The sequence below is a fragment of the Rhinoraja longicauda genome, chromosome 8 (genome assembly GCF_053455715.1).
Source record: "Rhinoraja longicauda isolate Sanriku21f chromosome 8, sRhiLon1.1, whole genome shotgun sequence".
NCBI classification, from domain to species: domain Eukaryota; kingdom Metazoa; phylum Chordata; class Chondrichthyes; order Rajiformes; family Arhynchobatidae; genus Rhinoraja; species Rhinoraja longicauda.
This window is the reverse complement of record NC_135960.1, coordinates 39,207,344-39,230,503: the sequence shown is the minus strand read 5'-3', so window position 1 is coordinate 39,230,503 and position 23,160 is coordinate 39,207,344. Positions and strand designations below refer to the sequence as shown.

General features: G+C 44.0%; 1 protein-coding gene across 2 annotated transcripts in view; it reads right to left on the bottom strand.

The window, feature by feature from the left end:
- Positions 1-23,160, bottom strand: part of bard1 (BRCA1 associated RING domain 1) — a 144,963-nt gene that overhangs the window by 13,383 nt on the left and 108,420 nt on the right. For both annotated transcript variants that reach the window (XM_078404477.1, XM_078404478.1), the window contains one exon: positions 22,053-22,145. In XM_078404477.1, the coding sequence (XP_078260603.1) occupies positions 22,053-22,145 (93 nt within the window). The remainder of the gene's footprint in view (positions 1-22,052; positions 22,146-23,160) is intronic.

Sequence of the window (23,160 nt, the reverse complement as noted above, 5' to 3'; positions counted from 1 at the left end):
TTTCATTATTCAGTATATTTAAATGAGATACTCTCCTCATCCTTCTAAACTCCAACGAGTACAGGCTCAGAGCAATCAAATGCTCGCCCAATGTCAAACCAAACATTCCAGGATCATTCTCGTAAACCTCCTCTGGACCCCTTTCAATGCGAGCACATCCCTCCTCGGATACAGGGCCCAAAACTACTCACAATACTCCAAATGTAGTCTGTCCAGTGCCCTACAAAGCCTCAGCTTTAATATTCAATCACAATTACAATATTTCAATTACATTTCTACTTTTATATTCTAGTCATCTTAAAATGAATGCTAACATTGCATTTGCCTTCGTTACTACAAATCAACCTGCAAATTAACCATTTAGGAACCCCGCACGAGCATTCGAGTCCCTTTGCACCTCTGCTTTCTGAATCCTCTGCCCGTTTAGAAAATTCTTCCTCAAAGAATTCCAACAGATTTGTCAGGCATTTGTCACCGTTTTACCCTCTACTAAAGTGCATGACAGCACCTTGCCAAGCTGTATTCCATCTGCCATTTCTTTGCCAACTCCCAACCTATCCAAGTCTTTCTGCAAACTCCCTGCTTTATAGAATCTGCCCCTCCACCTATCTTCGTACCGTCCGCTAACTTGGTCACAAAGCTATCAATTCCATCCTCCTAATCATCTATAAAATGAAAAGTAACATGGAAAAACACGAACTCCTGAGCTACCACCTTATTAGTCACTGGCAACCAACGAGAAAAGGACCCTTTTATTCCCACCCTTTGCCTTCTGCCAGTCTTCTATACATGCTCATATCTTCCCTCTAATACCATGGGCTCCCATCTCGTTTAGCAGTCTCATGTGCGCCACCTTATCACAGACCTGAAAATCTAAGTAATCAACACCTGCTGATTCCTCTTTGTCTATCCTGCTATTTCCTCAAAGAATTCCAACAGATTTGTCAGGCAAGACCCCTCCCCTTCACAAAACCCTGCTGAATTTAGCCTATATTAACATTTGCTTCTAAGTACTTGGAAACCTCATTCTTAATAATCTAAATATATATATATATATTACTAAAGCTCTCATCTTGTATGTATGCATGTTCCCGAAATACAGCCAAAACGGTACACGATAGCGCAACAATTTTAGGCTCACCTTACTCACCATTTGCCTGCGGTGTGCAGTATCAAGTTTCGTTATATTTTAACAGTAATTCACTTGATAAACTTTAATAAATGCGCTCCCACTTGCCAGGCCCGGCAGCCTCGCCTGCGCAGTTCGGAGAAGGTTGGCGGGAGAGGGTTGGCGGGCCCGGCGGCGGGAGGACCAGCGCCCATCCCGGCGTGCCCCACGCCTGACCTTCCTCCCTTGGTGCAGCGCAGCGGCGGTGGGGTCAAAGAAGATGGCCGCCGGCAGGACGAACATGGGGCAACGCAACATAAACAAATGTTTACTCAGCAGGGCATCAATTATTTAGAACAATTGCTAATTGACATTGACTCTGAAGTTGTTTAATAACTCATGGAGAAGAACAGATGGATAAAGCTCTTAGTTAAACACATGAATAGGTTTGCTATCATTTCCATCAGAGACCACTGGATATATACTCATTCTCAGCTATTCGCATGCATCATTGCCTCTATATGCATTTGTGGTTATGTGTTGCCTCTCATAAAAAAACATTTTAAAGTGTTTCACAGAATCATTATCAGATGTAAATGGAGATCAAGCCAAAGGACAGGACGGAGAGAGATAGTTATTGGGTAACCAAACGCTTGGTTAAAAGCTTGAGCACCAACTAAGTGCAGAGACAGGATATAGAACATGTAATAAATCCGCAGCTGTGTGATTAAGACAGCTGAAGACCTGGCTATCAACACAGCAGAAAAGGACGGGTGGTCATAAACACCTTGATTGGTTTGACTTCAGGTTACAGAGAAAGGGGGACAAAGCGCTACATCAGAAGGACATCAGAAGGGCATCAGAAATGCCGACGAAGATGTTGGGGAATTGAACGCCATTCAGGTAAAGAAAACCATAGTTCACAGCTAGCAACAGATTACCACAATGTATTTATAGACTTGAAGTTAAGAGGTAAAAATATCTGGTATAAAGTTATTAAAAATCAATTATCATTAAACTGGTTTCCTGCAGAGAGCAACCATCTTGGTTGGCTGAAGACCAAATTTGCATTCTGGATGTCAGCTTTCCAATAAGAAGTAATGATCATTCCAGATTTGCCTGCCGATTAACCAAATGCCATTAGTCAGAAACTGCATATGTTTCAACCACAAGTTAAAAAACACATTTGTTTTTATCTTATTTATACAGGCTAGGTCCTCAGAAGATAAATAAGGTCGCTTTCAAATTTATGAAGCAAAAAATTGAATTCCCCCTGTTCTTGCTTTAATGTGAAATGTTCTTGAGAAATGAATCTGTGCTCCTCGACTTTTTAATATGAATCAGCCAGTTGAATTGGTTTATTCACAAAATGCTGGAGTAACTCAGCAGGTCAGGCAGCATCTTGGGAGAGAAGGAATGGGTGACGTTTCGGGTCGAGACCCTTCTTCAGAATTGGTTAATGTGACTATTCCTCCCGGACTAAAAGAAATGGCTTATTTCAGCACATGACTCTTTTCTGTCAAATCTATGAATGAATTTTAAATCTGCTGTTATGGAGAAGAATGACAATTTTAGAAGCAGAATCAAAAAGGGCACAAATTGGGATTTATTCCCCTGATTGGATTTCACTTGTTTTTGGCAGACTAAAACATTGTTGTATTTAATGCCGAGATCAAAGCTCTGCAAAGAATTGCAAAGTTAGTCAAAGATCTTATAACAATGTATGGGTGGTTTATAGCCAGAATGAAGTGCACAGTTCCTGACAGGATCTCATTCAATTCAGTGCAGGTATCATCCCTTTGCCATGAATTGGAGGAGGGCATCAGACCTTAAAGGCACACTCCAAAAAGCAGTGAGATTGCAACAAAATATGGCTGAGAGATAGCTTGCAGGCAAGAGACAAGGGAATTCCCAGATTTACTCAGAGGGATTTAGAAGACCTGGTTAATGAAATAAACACCAGGATGTGGATCGTTAGTACCTGTGAAGGCAGGAAACCTCAGGGATATTGTTAGTAGGGGATAGCCAGAATGATCTCTTATAGAAGTAAATATCACGGAGCAATGTTGAAACAAATTTCATTATCTCACAAAATGTGAAAAGGTGACTGAACACCATTACCCAAACAAACACAGAAAAAACAAATCCGACAGCGTCAAGTTCCTAAGCATCCATGGACACTCCAGCAACCTAACATGGTCCCTTGACACTGATGTGGTGATCAAGAAAGCGCATCAGTGTATTTACTTTCTTGAGAAATTTCTTTTACAGTAGAAATTTTACACCCTAAAAATCCAGAGCCCCACAACCAAATGGTGGTCAACTTCTTATCAACCCTAGAAACTATCAATCTCTAGACCCTTTGCTTTGCCTTGCCTCCCCCCCCCCCCCCCCCCCCCCCCCCCCACCCCCCCCCACCCCACATCAAAAAAATCTCTTGGCCGCACCAACCACCAGTGATCCAATTCTGGCTCTGGTCACCAGTCAAACTGAACCCAACCTCCAATCAGAGCACTGGGCTCCACATTTTCATTTGTAGACAGGGACCTATCAACCACAATAATTGCTGATGCTCCAATACTGTGCTATTCAAGCACATCAACAGGAATTTCTCAGCAAATCAGTCAGCATCCACAGGACTCTGAGGTAGAGGATTCCAAAGTGCACGACCACCAGCTCAGTGTTGTAATCAGTAACTATTTCAGAGATTATGTTACTAGGTTTACTAGGTTAATTTCCGGAATGGCAGGACTATCATATGTTGAAAGACTGGAGCGACTAGGCTTGTATACACTGGAATTTAGAAGGATGAGAGGAGATCTTATCGAAACGTACAGGATTATTAAGGGGTTGGACACGTTAGAGGCAGGAAACATGTTCCCAATGTTGGGGGAGTCCAGAACAAGGGGCCACAGTTTAAGAATAAGGGGTAGGCCATTTAGAACTGAGATGAGGAAAAACTTTTTCAGTCAGAGAGTTGTGAATCTGTGGAATTCTCTGCCTCAGAAGGCAGTGGAGGCCAATTCTCTGAATGCATTCAAGAGAGAGCTAGATAGAGCTCTTAAGGATAGCGGAGTCAGGGGGTATGGGGAGAAGGCAGGAACGGGGTACTGATTGAGAATGATCAGCCATGATCACATTGAATGGCGGTGCTGGCTCGAAGGGCCGAATGGCCTCCTCCTGCATCTATTGTCTATTGTTACCTAAATCTAGCCCTCAGTATCTATCCTGTCAAACCCACTCAGTATGTTTAATTTCTCTAAACTCCAGTTTTGGTCCATATTGTTCTTTTTTTCCCCCTCATACAACCGGGTGGTGAATGTTTAGTATCCATCTACTTCAAGACATATGGAGAATATTTGTTTATCAAATGTCAATTCATTTTTCTCCATTATGAATTTCAGCCTCAGCTTCAGAGGGACTTAGAAGACCTGGTTAATGGCCCTGGAAAGACCACAACTGGAGTATCGGCCCTGGTAAGACCACATCTGGAGTATTGTGTACAGTTTTGGTCTCCTAATTTGAGGAAGGACATCCTTGTAATTGAGGCAGTGCAGTGTAGGTTCACGAGATTGATCCCTGGGATGGAGGGACTGACATATGAGGAAAGATTGAAAAGACTAGGCTTTATTCACTGGAGTTTAGAAGGATGAGAGGGGATCTTATAGGAACATATAAAATTATAAAAGGACTGGACAAGCTAGTTGCAGGAAAAATGTTCCCAATGTTGGGCGAGTCCAGAACCAGGGGCCACAGTCTTAGAATAAAGGGGAGGCCATTTAAAACTGAGGTGAGAAAAAACTTTTTCACCCAGAGAGTTGTGAATTTTTACAATACAATACAATATATCTTTATTGTCATTGTACAGGGGTACAACGAGATTGAGAATGCGACTTCCATACGATGCAATAAATTAATTAGCTAATCAGTATAAATTTAGACCACCCAGTGAAACAAAATTTGAAACAGTTTTAAAACAGAATAAAGTGCAAGTAGGTCTGTGCCGGTTCGCTGTGCGATGTGACCATCCGGCTCAGCAGGACCGGTTCCTAGCAGCTATGGCCCTGGGGATGAAGCTGTTCCTGAGTCTGGAGGTGCGGGCGTAGAAGGCCTTGTAGCGTCTGCCAGATGGTAGAAGTTCGAACAGACTATTGCAAGGGTGTGAGGCGTCTTTGTGGATGCTGGTGGCTTTTCTGAGGCATCGTGTGTTGTAGATGCCCTCCAAGGCTGGTAGCTGTGTTCCGATGATCTTCTGAGCTCTATAGACTACCCGCTGAAGAGCTCTCCTCTTAGCCTCCATGCAGCTGAGATACCACACAGGGATGCCATGCATTAGGATGCTCTCTATGGTGCAGCGGTAGAAGGTCGTCAGCAACTGTTGGGGCAGACCAGACTTTTTCAGTGTTCTCAGGTAGAACAGACTTTGCTGCGCCTTCTAGACAAGCGCAGCGGTGTTAGTGGACCATGTGAGGTCCTCCGAAATGTGAGTGCCCAGAAACTTGAAGCTGGACACTCTCTCCACACTGTCCCCGTTGATAAAGATCGGAGCGTATTCCCCGTTGTGTGACCTACGGAAGTTGATGATCAGCTCCTTGATCTTGGAGGTGTTTAGGGACAGGTTGTTATCTGAGCACCAGTCCGCCAGGTTCTGCTCTGTAGTGTGTTTTATTACCGTTGGTGATCATCCCAATCACCGTTGTGTCGTCTGCAAACTTGACAATGGTGTTGGTGTCGAATGCAGGAATTTGTGGAATTCTCTGCCACAGAGGGCAGTGGAAGCCAAATCACTGGATGGATTTAAAAGATAGATAGAGCTCTAGGGGCTAGTGGAATCAAGGGATATGGGGAGAAGGCAGGCACGGGTTATTGATTAGGGACGATCAGCCATGATCACAATGAATGGCTCGAAGGGCTGAATAGCCTCCTCCTGCACCTATTTTCTACGTTTCTATGTTTCTAAATACACACCAGGAAATGGGTCTTTAGTACCTGTGAAGGCAGGAGACCTTACATTTGCAATTCTCTTCTTTTTTGAAATAAAATGTCTTTCTTGGAACTGTACAGCGAAACAGGTCCTTCAGCCCACAATGTATGTGTCAAACATGATGCCAAGACCATCACTTATTTTCCTGCACACAACAAATATCCCTCCATTTCTGGCATATTCATACGCCTATCTAAAAGTCTTTTAAATGCCACTAACGCATCTGCTTCAACCACCAACCCTGACAGTATATTCCAGGTACTCACCACCCTCTGTATATAAAGAAACCTGCCTCACACATCTTCTTTAAACTTTTCCCCTCTCACCTTAAAGCTACAGCCTCTAGTATTTGATTTTTTCATCCTGGGAAAAATACTCTAACTGTCTACCCTACCTATGCCTCTCATCATTTTATATACCTCTCAGATCTTCTCGCAACCTCTGGTGTTCCATAGAAAACAATCCAAGTCTGTCCAAACTTTCCCTGCAGCTATTACCCCGTAATCCAGGCATCATTCTGATAAACCTCCACATCCTTCCTGTAATGGGGCGATCAAAACTGCACACAATACTCTAAATGCAGCCTAACCAAAGTCCTATAGAGCTGCATCGTGACTTACGATTTGTTTTCATATTTCTTGCTTTACTGTACTATTCTACTTTTAGTCTCCATCAGTTCTTTTCATCATCCTTTGTACATTTCCAAAATGATCCTTACCTTCAACGTTAGCAATTTTAAGATTTTTCATTCAATCTAATAACTTCATTACTAAAGAATAATTATTTCTGTGGCTCTTATATTCCTCAATAGAACATTGAGATGAAATATTTCTTTAAACATCTAACACTACTCATTTATTTAGATCTCTTTAATCCAATTCCCCATCAATATTCCTTTGTTACACTCCACTTGAATTGTTAATCATATCACATTATGCTGTTGCCTTCACATTTCCTTGTTACTTTCTAAATCCCCCCCCCCCCCAAGTACAATACTGCCTCTTACCAATGAAGTATTCAAAATCAAGAAAAAAACACATTAATGACCTGAAGATGTTTTGAAATGTCAGTGAACAATGTGATAAACAAGTAATTGTTGAATTGTTGTGATCATATAAAGCTTATTCTTGTGTGAAAAATTCAAAAGGAAATGAGGTGATGAGGACAAATAAAATTAATGTTTTCTTGTTTGAAAGTATGAATGAGGGCCTCCATTTTAGAGTATTCACTCGGACTCAAATTTCGAATAGTTGATGGTCTTTACCTTATTCTACCAAGAGTTCACACTAGAACAACAATAAGGAAAACAGAAACTTAAAAATACATATTTCCATATACATTTTTCTCAAATACCAGCTGTACATATGCCTAAATATCTTATATAAGCCAGCTTTTTCAGTAGTAATCTTACATCATCTATGCTCAGTTTGACTTTTCCTTGTGTCCAACAGTTTAAAATAATTTTGCCCTCAAAATAGTGTTGTGATATTGCTGGGACTACTTTGTGTATCCAAGAACTACTTTGTATGGCTGTGTATATAAGTGATGGGTGTGATTAGGCGGTCACTCTGGATCCAGGCGGCCTTGGAATAAACAGCCTGGAGTACAAGCTGCACCATGATAACATCTTAAACACGTGTAGTCGTGGTCCGTCCAGAGTCACCAAAGGTACCGGACCACGAAGAACAACATGGTGGCAGTGGGAGCCCATGGTGCCTAGAAAAGGAAAACAACAAAAACCCCAAGAAAAAAAGTTAACAAGTGCGTAAGAAAGAAAAAAAAAAAAGAAGGTTAACAAAAAGGAACCCAGCAAAAAGGTTAAGAGGAAGATAAGATAGAGCCCTGAAGAACGAAAAAAGTTTCCCGCTCGCTAAGGGGCCAATATATGTAGGTATACTTACCTGCTCAGTAGTCAGCGCCGAGCTGCCGACGTGACGCTGCAAGCTGCACAGGGCGGTGTGTGAAGGCCCACATCGCGCCCCACCACCTGTGCAGGCCCGAGATTGGGAGCCTGCGACTGCTTCGCGGGGGAGAGACCGGAGGCGACCGGGAGACCCGACACCCACGGAGGTGTGCGGTGACCGGGGAAGACCGGGAGACCCGACACCCACGGAGGTGTGCGGTGACCGGGGAAGACCGGGAGACCCGACACCCACGGAGGTGTGCGGTGACCGGGGAAGACCGACACCCACGGAGGTGTGCGGCGACCGGGAGAGCCCCGGAGGAGATCGACACCCACGGAGGTGTGCGGCGACCGGGAGAGCCCTGGAGGAGACCGACACCCATGGAGGTGTGCGGCGACCGGGAGAGCCCCGGGAGAGGCTGACACCCACGGTGGTGTGCGGCGACCGGAAGAGCCCTGGAGGAGACCGACACCCACAGAGGTGTGCGGCGACCGGGAGAGCCCCGGAGGAGACCGACACCCACGGAGGTGTGCGGCGACCGGAGGGGGTCAGGGACCGGAGGGACCGACCACCCGCGGAGGTGCGGCGACCGGTAAAGGCCGAGGCACTACATACTCACCCAGGCGCGTCGACCGTAGAGTCGAGACGGACCCGGGGCCCGAGGCAGCGGCAGTGTGTTCGAATTGCGCGGCAGCTGCCGGGGAGCGCCTGTGGGCGGGGCCGGGGAAGCACCTGTGGGCGGGGCCAGCGCGCAGCGGCAGCGTGTTCGAAAAGTTGAGCGGCAGCTGCCGTGGAGCACCTGTGGGCGGGGCCAGCACGCACCGCGATTACAGCAGTGGGAGCCCAGCAGTGCCAGCCCAGCAATGGGAGCCCAGCAGTGGGAGCCCAGCAGTGCCAGCGCAGCAGTGCCAGCCCAGCAGTGGGAGCCCAGCAGTGCCAACCCAGCAGTGGGAGCCCAGCAGTGGGAGCCCAGCAGTGCCAGCCCAGCAGTGGGAGCCCAGCAGTGCCAGCCCAGCAGTGGGAGCCCAGCAGTGGGAGCCCAGCAGTGGGAGCCCAGCAGTGCCAACCCAGCAGTGGGAGCCCAGCAGTGCCAGCCCAGCAGTGGGAGGCCAGCAGTGGCAGGCAAATCATGGTGGTGGAGCATCTAGAGCCTACACTACGTTTGATCTACACAGCACGTCTTCTTGAGGGGAAGATATGGAACAAAATGAATATTTTGTGTTTAATGACCTGTGTAGTGATCTGTGTACTGAAAGCTTAATGTATTATATTTGATGCTTTTGTATATATGTATATATCTGTGGAGTGACCACCCGGAGTGAGTGACCACACGGAGATGAGTGACCACACGGAGTGAGTGACCACCCGGAGATGAGTGACCACCCGGAGATGAGTGAAATTCCGCAGAGGAGTGACCACCATGATGGCGAAAAAAGCAATTGTGTTTAGTTGTGCTATTGGTTTTGTTTGCAAAAAGCAATGGTGTTTTGGTTTTGTTTGTTAAATATATTTTAGCCCTCGAATGGTAAAGAAAACAATTTTATATAAGACAAGGGGGATGTTGTAATATATAAGACAAGGGGATGTTGTGATATTGCTGGGACTACTTTGTGTATCCAAGAACTACTTTGTATGGCTGTGTATATAAGTGATGGGTGTGATTAGGCGGTCACTCTGGATCCAGATGACCACGGAATAAACAGCCTGGAGTTAATCACAGTTCAACAGGCAGTTTAAAAAGAGCGCCAAAAGGAAGTAGTAGTCAATTTGAAAAGTCCGGGAGCAGAGCAAGGACGCCCGTTGGCTGAGCAGTAAAGTAAGTGCTAATCACAGTTGAACAGGCAGTTTAAAAAGAGCGCCAAAAGGAAGTAGTAGTCAATTTGAAAAGTCCGGGAGCAGAGCAAGGACGCCCGTTGGCTGAGCAGTAAAGTAAGTGCTAATCACAGTTGAACAGGCAGTTTAAAAAGAGCGCCAAAAGGAAGTAGTAGTCAATTTGAAAAGTCCGGGAGCAGAGCAAGGACGCCCGTTGGCTGAGCAGTAAAGTAAGTGCTAATCACAGTTCAACAGGCAGTTTAAAAAGAGCGCCAAAAGGAAGTAGTAGTCAATTTGAAAAGTCCGGGAGCAGAGCAAGGACGCCCGTTGGCTGAGCAGTAAAGTAAGTGCTAATCACAGTTCAACAGGCAGTTTAAGTGAGAAGTCAGGTAAATTGGACAATCAGGCAATTTAAATTGGTGATATAAGCAAGGCTCACAAAAGGGTGCAGCCCTGTTCAGGTGCAGCCCAGTGAGAAAAGTGCGAGTCTTTGGCTGCGAGTCTTCGGCGAGGAGGCTGAGGTGAGGAGGATACCATTGTTTTAAGCCAGAGCTGGTTATAGGCACAAGGTGATGGCGGAAAAGTTGGTGCGGTGTGTTTCCTGCAGGATGTGGGAAGACAGGGACGTCGCGGGAGCTTCTGGGAGCTACACCTGCAAGAACTGTGTCCAGGTGCAGCTCCTGAAGGGACGTGTGGTGGAGTTGGAGAGGCAGTTGGATGACCTCAGGGCCATCCGGGAATGCGAGAGTTTCCTCGACAGGACCTATTGTGAGGCTGTCACGCCAAGGGTCCAGGTCGAGCGAAGGTGGGAGACTGTTTCCGGGGGGAGTGGACGTGGACTACAGGAGACCCCAGTGGCTGTGCCTATTGCAAATAGGTATACCCTCTTGGGAACTGTCGGGGCAGAAGACGTTTCCAGTCCGAGTGGCGGACCTGTTGGCAAGGATACACGACAGGGGAGACCGAAGTCTGGAAGAGCCGTAGTGGTCGGTGACTCCATAGTCCGAGGGACGGACAGAAGATTCTGTGGCAGCAGGAGGGACTTGAGGATGGTCTGTTGCCTCCCTGGTGCCAGGGTTCAACACATCACAGACCGGCTTCAGAAAATCCTAGCGAGGGAAGGCGATCAACCTGAAGTCGTTGTGCACGTGGGCACGAATGACGTCGGGCGGAAGAGGAAGGAGGTGCTACAGCGGGAGTTTAGAGAGTTGGGAAAAACGCTGAGAAGTAGGACGTCGAAGGTAGTTATCTCTGGACTGCTACCGGTACCTCGTGCTGGTGAGGCCAGGAACAGAGAGATAGAGGGTATGAATTTATGGCTGAGGGACTGGTGCAGAGAGCAGGGATTTAGATTTCTGGACCACTGGGATCTCTTCTGGGATAGGGGTGACTTGTACAAAAGGGACAGGTTGCATCTTAACAGCAGGGGGACAAACATTCTGGCAGGCAGGTTCGCTAGTGTGACACCTGTGGCTTTAAACTAAGTAGTGGGGGGGAGGGGTTAACAAATTGTGAATATGAAGATGAGGTAAAAGGGAATACAGGAGATATTGCAAAAGACTCTCGGAAGAATGGGAACAGAAGTTCTAGAGCGGAAAAGAAATTAAGGGCAGGGCCAATTGTGAACGATGTGAGAGGGGAGGTAAATACAGAAGTTAAAGTGTTGTACTTAAATGCGCGTAGTATAAAAAATAAAGTGGATGAGCTTGAGGCTCAGTTAGTCATGGGCAAGTATGATGTTGTAGGGATCACTGAGACATGGCTACAAGAGGACCAGGGCTGGGAACTGAATATTCAGGGGTACACAACGTATAGAAAAGACAGACAGGTGGGCAGAGGGGGTGGGGTTGCTCTGATGGTAAGGAATGATATTCATTCCCTTGCAAGGGGTGACATAGAATCAGGAGATGTTGAATCAGTATGGATAGAAATGAGAAATTGTAAGGGTAAAAAGACCCTAATGGGAGTTATCTATAGGCCCCCAAACAGTAGCCTCGACTTAGGGTGCAAGTTAAATCAGGAGATAAAATTGGCGTGTCAAAAATGTAATGCTACGGTGGTTATGGGAGATTTCAACATGCAGGTAGACTGGGAAAATCAGGTTGGAAATGGACCCCAGGAAAGAGAGTTTGTAGAGTGCCTTCGAGATGGATTCTTAGAACAGCTTGTACTGGAGCCTACCAGGGAGAAGGCAATTCTGGATTTAGTGTTGTGTAATGATCCTGATCTGATAAGGGGACTAGAGGTAAAAGAGCCATTAGGAGGCAGTGATCACAACATGATAAGTTTTACTCTGCAAATGGAAAGGCAGAAGGGAAAATCGGAAGTGTCGGTATTGCAGTATAGCAAAGGGGATTACAGAGGCATGAGGCGGGAGCTGGCCAAAATTGATTGGAAGGAGGCCCTAGCAGGGAAGACGGTAGAACAGCAATGGCAGGTATTCCTGGGAATAATGCAGAGGTTGCAGGATCAATTTATTCCAAAGAGGTGGAAAGACTCTAAGGGGAGTAAGAGACACCTGTGGCTGACAAGGGAAGTCAGGGACAGCATAAAAATTAAGGAGAGGAAGTATAACATAGCAAAGAAGAGTGGGAAGACAGAGGATTGGGACTCTTTTAAAGAGCAACAAAAGTTAACTAAAAAGGCAATACGAGGAGAAAAGATGAGGTACGAGGGTAAACTAGCCAATAATATAAAGGAGGATAGCAAAAGTTTTTTTAGGTACGTGAAGAGGAAAAAAATAGTCAAGGCAAATGTGGGTCCCTTGAAGACAGAAGCAGGGGAATTTATTATGGGGAACAAAGAAATGGCAGACGAGTTAAACCGTTACTTTGGATCTGTCTTCACTGAGGAAGATACACACAATCTCCCAAATGTTCTAGGGGCTGGAGAACCTAGGGTGATGGAGGAACTGAAGGAAATCCACATTAGGCAGGAAATGGTTTTGGGTAGACTGATGGGACTGAAGGCTGATAAATCCCCAGGGCCTGATGGTCTGCATCCCAGAGTACTTAAGGAGGTGGCTCTAGAAATAGTGGAAGCATTGGAGATCATTTTTCAATGTTCTATAGATTCAGGATCAGTTCCTGTGGATTGGAGAATAGCAAATGTTATCCCACTTTTTAAGAAAGGAGGGAGAGAGAAAACGGGTAATTATAGACCAGTTAGTCTGACATCAGTGGTGGGGAAAATGCTGGAGTCAATTATAAAAGACGAAATTGCTGAGCATTTGGATAGCAGTAACGGGATCGTTCCGAGTCAGCATGGATTTACGAAGGGGAAATCATGCTTGACAAATCTACTGGAATTTTTTGAGGATGTAACTAGGAAAATTGACAAGGGAGAGTCAGTGGATGTGGTGTACCTCGACTTTCAGAAAGCCTTCGACAAGGTCCCACATAGGAGATTAGTGGGCAAAATTAGGGCACATGGTATTGGGGGTAGGGTACTGACATGGATAGAAAATTGGTTAACAGACAGAAAGCAAAGAGTGGGGATAAATGGGTCCCTTTCGGAATGGCAGGCAGTGACCAGTGGGGTACCGCAAGGTTCGGTGCTGGGACCCCAGCTATTTACGATATACATTAATGACTTAGACGAAGGGATTAAAAGTACCATTAGCAAATTTGCAGATGATACTAAGTTGGGGGGTAGTGTGAATTGTGAGGAAGATGCAATAAGGCTGCAGGGTGACCTGGACAGGTTGTGTGAGTGGGCGGATACATGGCAGATGCAGTTTAATGTAGATAAGTGTGAGGTTATTCACTTTGGAAGTAAGAATAGAAAGGCAGATTATTATCTGAATGGTGTCAAGTTAGGAGGAGGGGGAGTTCAACGAGATCTGGGTGTCCTAGTGCATCAGTCAATGAAAGGAAGCATGCAGGTTCAGCAGGCAGTGAAGAAAGCCAATGGAATGTTGGCCTTCGTAACAAGAGGAGTTGAGTATAGGAGCAAAGAGGTCCTTCTACAGTTGTACCGGGCCCTGGTGAGACCGCACCTGGAGTACTGTGTGCAGTTTTGGTCTCCAAATTTGAGGAAGGATATTCTTGCTATGGAGGGCGTGCAGCGTAGGTTCACTAGATTAATTCCCGGAATGGCGGGACTGTCGTATGTTGAAAGGCTGGAGCGATTGGGCTTGTATACACTGGAATTTAGAAGGATGAGGGGGGATCTTATTGAAACATATAAGATAATTAGGGGATTGGACACATTAGAGGCAGATAACATGTTCCCAATGTTGGGGGAGTCCAGAACAAGGGGCCACAGTTTGAGAATAAGGGGTAGGCCATTTAGAACGGAGATGAGGAAGAACTTTTTCAGTCAGAGGGTGGTGAAGGTGTGGAATTCTCTGCCTCAGAAGGCAGTGGGGGCCAGTTCGTTGGATGCTTTCAAGAGAGAGCTGGATAGAGCTCTTGAGGATAGCGGAGTGAGGGGGTATGGGGAGAAGGCAGGAACGGGGTACTGATTGATAGTGATCAGCCATGATCGCATTGAATGGCGGTGCTGGCTCGAAGGGCTGAATGGCCTACTCCTGCACCTATTGTCTATTGTCTATTGTCTATTGAGCTCCAGCATTGTAACCTTTTATACACGTGTACTTGTGGTCCGTCCAGAGTCACTAAAGGTACAACAGGCACCGGACCACGAAGTACAACAAATAGCTGAAAACGCGAGGCCATAATATCCAACTGAAGGAGAAGCTCAAATATCTGAGACAAAGTGAACATGACACACAAAAAACCATCCTGGTCAATGAAATTAATGTATGGAAACTAAATTCAGGAAGGACTGCATAAAGGTAACCGAGAATGAGTGAATTTAATGCCAGGGATGGCTTACTACAATAAATCAAGGCTTGGTGTGATTGCAACGGGACTATTGTGTGTAGCTCTGGTCTCCTCACCCAAGGAAGGATAGTCTCATCAGAGAGGAAGTGCAACAAAAGTTCACCTGACTGATTCCTGGGATGAAAGATTGAATCAATGAAGCCTATATTCTCTCAAGTTTAGAAGAATGAGAAAAGATCCAACTGAAAAGTATAACATTCAGAATCAGAGGTCACAGCTCAGGATATGATGTTAGACATTTCATACCTAGATGAGGAGAAATTTCTTCAATCAAAGAATTCTCTACCACAGGTCAAGTCAATGGATATATTTAAGAGGGAGACATATGAACTTCAGAACACAAAAAGCATAAATGGGCATGATAAAAGAGTGGGAATATTATGTTCAGATGGAGGATCACAGATCATCCTAATGAATGGCAGAGCATACCCAAATGGCTGAATTGTCTACTTCCTGTTCCACTTCTAAGTCAGGTGGAAAGATAGATATTAATAAATGGAAAGAATTACTAGATGACAAGAGATGCAGTAAAAGAGAGAGAGAAAAAAGAATTGAAATTTTTCATAAAAATCTCTAAGATATTCAAAATCTGAAGGAATGAGAAGACTCCATGGTTGGTATTATATTTATCTTGCACTACTAATTATCAGCTCTACATTTTTGTGGGGTTGGGCGGCTTTCAACGGTATCAACTGAACAAAGTTTCTATTAATTTTGAAATAAATTTATAGTTCAGTAATTAATTAAGCACTCTTCTCCATCCATCCATCCATCCATCCATCCATCCATCCATCCATCCATCCATCCATCCATCCATCCATCCATCCATCCATCCATTCATCTGGCCCATGGCAGATACAAAATTAACAAGACTATTATTAATAAGACTAGAGATTTTCACCATCTTAAAAAAATAAACATTGATTTTAACTCCAAACACCAAGATCGAGCAGGACTGCTTAGTTTTCTTGTTTCGTTCATCCAATAAGTGATTTGAATGAGCATCTCAGCGTCTTTTAATCAATGTGCTATGATCAGCTTTTTGGAAAAGAAGTTTCCCCTGGAAATACAGACCACACAAAACATTGGCAATTCCCTCATCCACTTTTCAATTTGTCCAGATCAGTCTTAGATTCCCATGGCTCAATTGCTAAGGCATAAACTGTCTTCTATAGTAGATTGAACAAGTCAAACATGAATCTGCATGCAATAAAATGCCATTTCAAGAAAAAAAATTACAACTCTACCATGGAAGCATTTCGGAATTACCATTTTAACAACAGTTTTTTTTTTGGCAAGGAGCTCCAATATAAATAAAAGAATAAAATCATTAAAAACCAATAACTTAACTGTAACGTTCCACATTACTACCATCAATTGTCCTATGTAAATATAACTATTACTTTAACCTTTATGAACCCATGGGTCTCAAAATTTTGAGCAGAATACTTGACTGAAAGAAATGTCAAGTCATAAATATGCAGATAACTGAACAGTCCTGATTGCTAGAATATTATCCTTTCAGATATAGGATATAGCTCTAAATCCATCTTGGATAGAATGCATTAAGATCTCTGTTAGTGTTAAGAGTTTTAAGTGAGATGGAGCTGGAGCTGGTCAACATGAATACATTTTCCAATAACACTGTACATACAACATAGAATTACTCTCTATTTTGTAATCTGAATTGGATTCAATAAAAGGGTTCAAAAAAGGAGGAACGTTGGACTGCAACCTTTCGAACAGGGTTGCAATGCATAAGTGATGTAGGTCTAAAGCATGAAAAAATAATAACATTCATGGAATGTCAATGGTGATTCTGAGTAATTGTGACTCAGTGACCAGAACTCCCAAGTCCCATAGATTATGTGGTCTAGACCTGCTCTTGATCTTTGGATGGTTTATTGTTTGTGAGTGTTAATTAGTCTCAATCCAACAGCTTTTAAAATGTTCATGAGTTACGATGGACAAGATCAAAGGGAGCAGATAACAATCCCCAGATTGAAATGAGTGCACTGATGTCATATTAGAGGGCACAGTGGCGATGGACCCACATGGCTCTGTAAACCGCCAACAGCATCTATCCTGGCTTTCTTGAAATCAGACCTAGAGACTGGGCGGAAATAGGTTCTCTCTTTCTCAACATCATCATTCCTCACCGGAAAAAGGACATGGAAAAGCTCATCATCCTGGTACATCAGTCGAAAAAGGTCAGAAAATTAATCTGGTATAAATGCATTAAAGCCATACAATATAGCTGTAGGTTAATGTAATATCATTGGCAGTGGCCCCAACATTAATATAAAGATCATTTGGTAGTGAAAAGAATCAGCAGAAAATTGTTTAAATTTTTTTTAAGTCCTTAAAGAATGCAAGTAGTAAGATGCAGAAGTAGGTCATACAACGCCTCACTATTCCACAGATGAGATTAGACCATTCCAGACTAGACCTTTCCATAGACCCTTAGATGATACCAATCTTCAATTCCATTTTGCTGCCTGATCTAATTTTCCCTTCAACTTCCTAATGTCCAAAAATATTTCTCAACTTCATATACCACAAACCACTCATACCTCTCAGAGAAGTTGAGAATTCATAACAAATTGTCATCGTTTCCATGAAGAATATTATTTTCATCTCAATGCTAAATTAGGCCATTTGCCCTTTAATTATGCTTCCAAATTCTAGGCTCTCCAGAATTTCAGATGTATCAGGAAGAAGACCTCTTCTAAATGCATGAATGTACACCAATCTCATTCATTTTTTGGGGGAGGAATTGCTTGAGTAAAGCTAGCAGTATCTACTCCAAGTACATCCATCTTTCAGTAAGATTATCAACACATGCACATACACTGGAGGACTCACTGAACCCCTATACAATTTAACATAACTTATTTTGTCCTCCAACTCTCCACAGTTTGCCTTCAGAACTGCCTGGTGTCCCTGTGTTTTATAAACCACAAAATAGGATAATCATGACACATTGTAAGTTTTGATACTTTTTTTCCTCAGAGTTTAGTTTAGAGATACAACATGGAAACTGATCCTTCGGCCCAAAGAGTCCACGCTGACCAGCAATCTCTGTACACAAGTTCTATCCTGCACATTAAGGACAATTTACAGAAGGCAATTAACCTACAAACCTTCATGTCTTCACGTCACACGATCACAGGGAGAAGGGACAAACCCCATACAATCCATGGTCAGGATCGAACCCGGATCTCTGGCGCTGTAAGGCAGCAACTCTACCACTGCACGACTATGCCGCCCTGGCATGTTCCTGATTAAGCTGTTCATAAAATGGATTGACCATTGCCACAGTTTTGCATACCATATATTCATATTCAATGAAAAAAAACTTTAATATAGTTTGTGCACAAAACTGTTCAAGGTATAGACAAGGTAGGCGCCAGGAATCTTTTCCCCTTCTCAGAGGTGAATGGAACAGAGGGATTGGATGGTCAGAAAGGGTCTGAGGGGAACAAGAGTCCACTCTTTCACCACGCAAACCTCTGTACACACTTGTCACTCACTATTCAAAAAGGATTCATCTCTAGATTTCCCAACACAATTCTGGACCAGCGCCCGCAGTGCCCCATGCCTGACCTTCCCCCCGTGGTGCAGTGCGGCGGCAGAGAGTCCAACAAGAAGGCCATCGCCGCTGTTCGCTGCAGTAGACGTTTTGGCTCCACGGCTCGCTCTGCCCGACGTGATGGACGCCCGGGGCCGACATGAGTGGCTCCCTCTACCCTTCCCTGTCCCCTCGCCCAGCCACGGGGGATGCTCCCTGCCCACCAATGGGTCAACAAGTCAGTCGGGTTGCTGGGCCCGGCTAGTATATTATATTATTAAAACTCTCAACTTGTTTGTTTATCGCTTTGTTAGTTTGTTCGTACCCGAAATACAACCAAAACGGTACATGATAGCGCAACAATTTTAGGCCCACCTTACACACCATTGGCCTGCGGTTCAAATGGTTGTTATATTTTAAAAGTTATTCAGTTTTTAAACTGTAAAAATCACTTTTTAAACTTTAATGAATCCCTTTTCCAATTAGCCATGTTCGACGTCACAATGGGAACCCAACAGGTCCGCGCCTGCCCAGTTGGGGCCCGTTGATCTAATGCAGAAGCTCCCCGACTTATGATATTTTGACTTTGCGATGGTGCAAACGGCATCTTGGAACTGATGGGAACTCAATGGGTCTGCGCCTGCGCAGTTGGGGCCCGTTGATCTATTACTTATGTAATAAGGCTGCCGGATCCGGGTGTGCGCTCAAAGCGCGCTGGTTGTCCGCCAGGGCTTCTTCCCGCTCAAAGCAACGGCCGCTGCCCTCGAGCTGCCGCTGCAGGAGAGGTTTGCACCCAAAGGGTCCACGGATCAGTAGGGTTGCTGGCCCCAGCATGGCTGCCCAGGGCCGGGGTGAGTGGCTCCCTCTCCCCTTTCCTCACCAGCCCCCGGTCCCAGGAGTGACTCCCCGGCCGACAACGGGTCCATGGGTCGTCAGTTGAGGGAGGGTTGCCGGGCCTGCAGGAGAGGTTTGGACCCAACAGGGGTTGCCGGGCCCGCAGGAGAGGTTTGGACCCAACGGGTCCACGCCCGGCTAGTAATCATTATTTTCTGGATTCAGCATGGGAATGTTCTCAATTATACTGAAGTTTTGATGACTTCACACTAAAATTAGATATCTCAGTCATTACCCGAAAGAGTCGATTTCACAGAGTCAGCAAGTTTAAATGAATATCTAATTGGCCAACTTTGTGGCAGGGTCAAGATACCTAGAGTTTTAGAATCATTAACGTATAAGAAAACAAACTTATTGTTTTGTGACTTTTAAAATCCCAGTATGTTCCAAAGCACTCAATGTCACTTAAATACTTTTTGAAGTTTAGTCACATAAGTATAGAAATGGAATAAACCTGGCAACTAATTTGCACTCAGCAAAGTACTACAAATAGTAATGAGAGTCTAGATAATTCACTTAATGATTTTTGAGTGAGTGGCATTAGTTGAAAAATCAATATTTGCGTAAGTAAATGGGATAATTCTCTGGATTTCCTAATAGTTCCACGGAGACTTTTAGCTTCATCTGAAGGGTAGATTGGACTCTGCTTTAACATCTCATCCAAAAGACATTTTCTCTGACAGTACTCAATGCTTGAGATTCACTGCAGATTATATATCACACCAGGAACCCACAATCTAACTCGAGACAAGAGGTCCACCACTTTGACACAGCTGACAAAACCGGTAAGTGGGAACTAAAGCCAAGTCTGAAAGATTAAGTAAGTCATTCCGGCAACTGCCTGGAATTGGCTAAACTCTGTAGTGACTAGAGAAGAGATAACACTGAGTGGAGAAAAATAAAAGAGATATGCAAAAACCTTTATGGTGCAAAGATCAAGCAAGCTTGTGACAAAAACAGGCAGAAGCACAAATATTTAGGATTGCAGAGAAATACTGTATTTTTTATTTGTCCAATAATCAATCACAGGAGGCCTGCAGTTTCTCTTGGCTCATATGTTCTATCTTGATATAAATGTACCATATAATAATTTTCAACCATGCTAGAAATATTATTTCACGCTGTAGAGAATATTAAAGATAGACACAAAATGCTGGTGTAATTCAGTGGGTCAGGCAGTATATCTGGTAAAAATGGATATGTGACGTTTCAGATCGGGACCCTACTTCAGACTGATTGCGGGGGATAGCGAAACAAAAATGGAAGAGAAGAGATGGCTGGACAAATCACAGTTGGCAACAGATCATCTCAGGCATGGGGGTTCCCTGATAGGCAGATTGCTGGATAGAAGCAGGTTCGAGCCAAAGGAAATACCTAGTTGTGAACTGTAAATCTTGTTGAAGCACTTGCATGACCCCAACTATGCCTCCCTTTTTGTTGATTGTGTCACAGTCCTTGCTCCAGGCTTACAAAGGCCCTATCCCTCCAACACTTTCTCCACTACATCGATGACTGTATCAGGGCTGCCTCCTGCACCCGTGCAGAACTCATAGACTTCATTCACTTTACCACTAACTTTCACCCTGCCCTCAAATTCACAATCACCATCTCTGCCACCACTCTCCTTCTCCTGATCTCTCTGTCTTGATAACAGGGGACAGACCATAACCATAATCTACTAGAAACCTACCAACTACCAATTATCTAGACTACCCTTCCTCCCTCCCTGCCTCTTGCAGAGATGATATCCCCTACTTTGAATTCCTCCGTCTCTGTCGCATCTGCTCCCAAGATGAGACTTTCCATATGAAGACACCCAAGATGGCTTCATTCTTTAGTGAACGTGGTTTTCCCCGGCTGTCATGGACGGATCCCTCACCAATGTCTCTTCTGTGCCTGTAGTCTTCCTCTCGCTCTCTCTCCCCCCAGAGACAATAAGAATAGAGTTCCCCTGGTCCTCACCCCACCTACCTTCGCATTCAACACATCATCCTCCGACATTTCTATCACCTCCAACATGATCCAACCACGAGTTACATTTTCCCATCACTCCCTTCGGCCTTCCACAGAGACTGATTCCTCTGCAACTCCTTGGTTCCCTCATTCCTTCCCATCCAAACCACCTCCTCCCCAGGTACTTTGTCCCCAGGAAATGTAACACTTGTCCTTATAACTTCTCCCTTGACTCTATCCAGGGACCCCACCAGTCCTGCCAGTAAGACAGAGATTTACTTGTACCTCCTCTAACTTCATCTACTGCATCTTGTGTTCCCGATGTTGCCTCCTGTACATTAGCGCAGCCAAGTGTAGACTCGGCGAACGCTTTGCTGAACACTTGCACTCGAAAGTGTGAACACTGAACTGACCGTGTGGGTTTTCTCTGAGATCTTCGGTTTCCTCCCACCCTCCAAAGACGTACAGGTTTGAAGGTTAATTGGCTTGGTATAAATGTAAATTGTCCCTAGTGTGTGTAGAATAGTGTTAATGTGCAGGAATCGCTGGTCCATGCGGACTCGGAGGACCGAAGGGCTTGTTTCCGCACTGTATCTCTAAACTAAACTAAACATAAATGAAGAGCAAAATGAATTCCATTAAAATTAAGACACTATTTTGTTTGAAGCACAACAGATGAAGTAAAACGGAAGTATAGATCTGAGCCTGGCTGAGTTTATTATTAAACTGTGCAGAAAATGTGAGCGAATGTTATGAACTCAGAATTTGCAATATGTCATGATAAATTGCAACCAGCTAGTACAAAATCATATGATTAGGTAACACAAAGTGTAAGGGATTACTGAAAAATGCATTTAAAATTTGACTCAATATTAAAGCAGTAACATTCTTCAGCCATGCAAGTCTGGCCTTGTTGCTTCTACAGTCCAGCACAAATGTAAATTAGAATACAAATATTTTAATCTAGTGGATTACTTACACTGCAAATCCACCAACCAGCAGCCAGAGATGATCCCCATTAAACACTTCTTGGTACAGGGAGCATTATCATTGGGAACAATAATGTGTGTCACTAAAAGCAAAAATAAAATAAAAACATGATTAAAAATACTTTCAAACAGACTATATACATGATAGTTCATTATCTTCCTTTCCCATTGGACTTCAATTTGGAGTTCATGGTCTGATTTGTTCATTCGTAGAAGATCCAATGGAGGAGCCATGACCACTGAGTTAAGTTACATGAAGACACACAAACCTTAAACTATGTTCCATTTACCAAATTAAGAACTGATGAATAACTGAATTTTCCTTGTTCACACGCCAATATTAGAACCGACAATTGAAAATCAGGACACCTACTCTATTTGCAATGAAATTTCAAGAGAAATACTTGTAAAAAAATAGAAATATTCAGCTGAAAAATATAAGCACGACTTAAACCCATCGTAAACTACCTATTAACTGGTGAGCCAATATCAATTGACTCGGTCAATGCTTGCAAAAACAGCTAATGGAAACATTTTTGCAGTAATTTCTTGCTTTTTTCCCCTCAAAAAGGCAGAATATCTCACAAACCAGTACACCTGAAATAATAACAAAAAGTTCTGGAAATATGCTCTCTCATGCCTGTGATGCATTAGTACAGCCTGGTTGAAAATCATGCTGGAGACAAGCATTTTCAAATGCAAATGTTGATACAATTGGGGGAGCTTATATTGAAAATGTCTAATCAGTACTAATGAAAATCTGCTGGGTGCTGAGGTCTGGAAATGTGAGTGAATGATTGAGTATAGGGTGCCAATCAAGCAGGCTGGTAAATCCTTTCTCGTGTCATGCTTCTTGATGGGCTGAGGAGGATACAAGACATTGGTTAAATGAAAGGGCAAGGATATGGCTAATGGAGTATAATGTAGAAAATTTAAGGTCATCTACTTTGATAGGAAAAATAGGTTGTTTTTTAAAATCTGAGAGATTGAAAGGTTTTGGTGTTCAAAGGTATTTGGATGCCCTTGTACAAGAGTCATTGATAATTTTAGTGCAGCATAGTGGTGCAGTGGTAGAGTTGCTGCCTTATAGCACCAGAG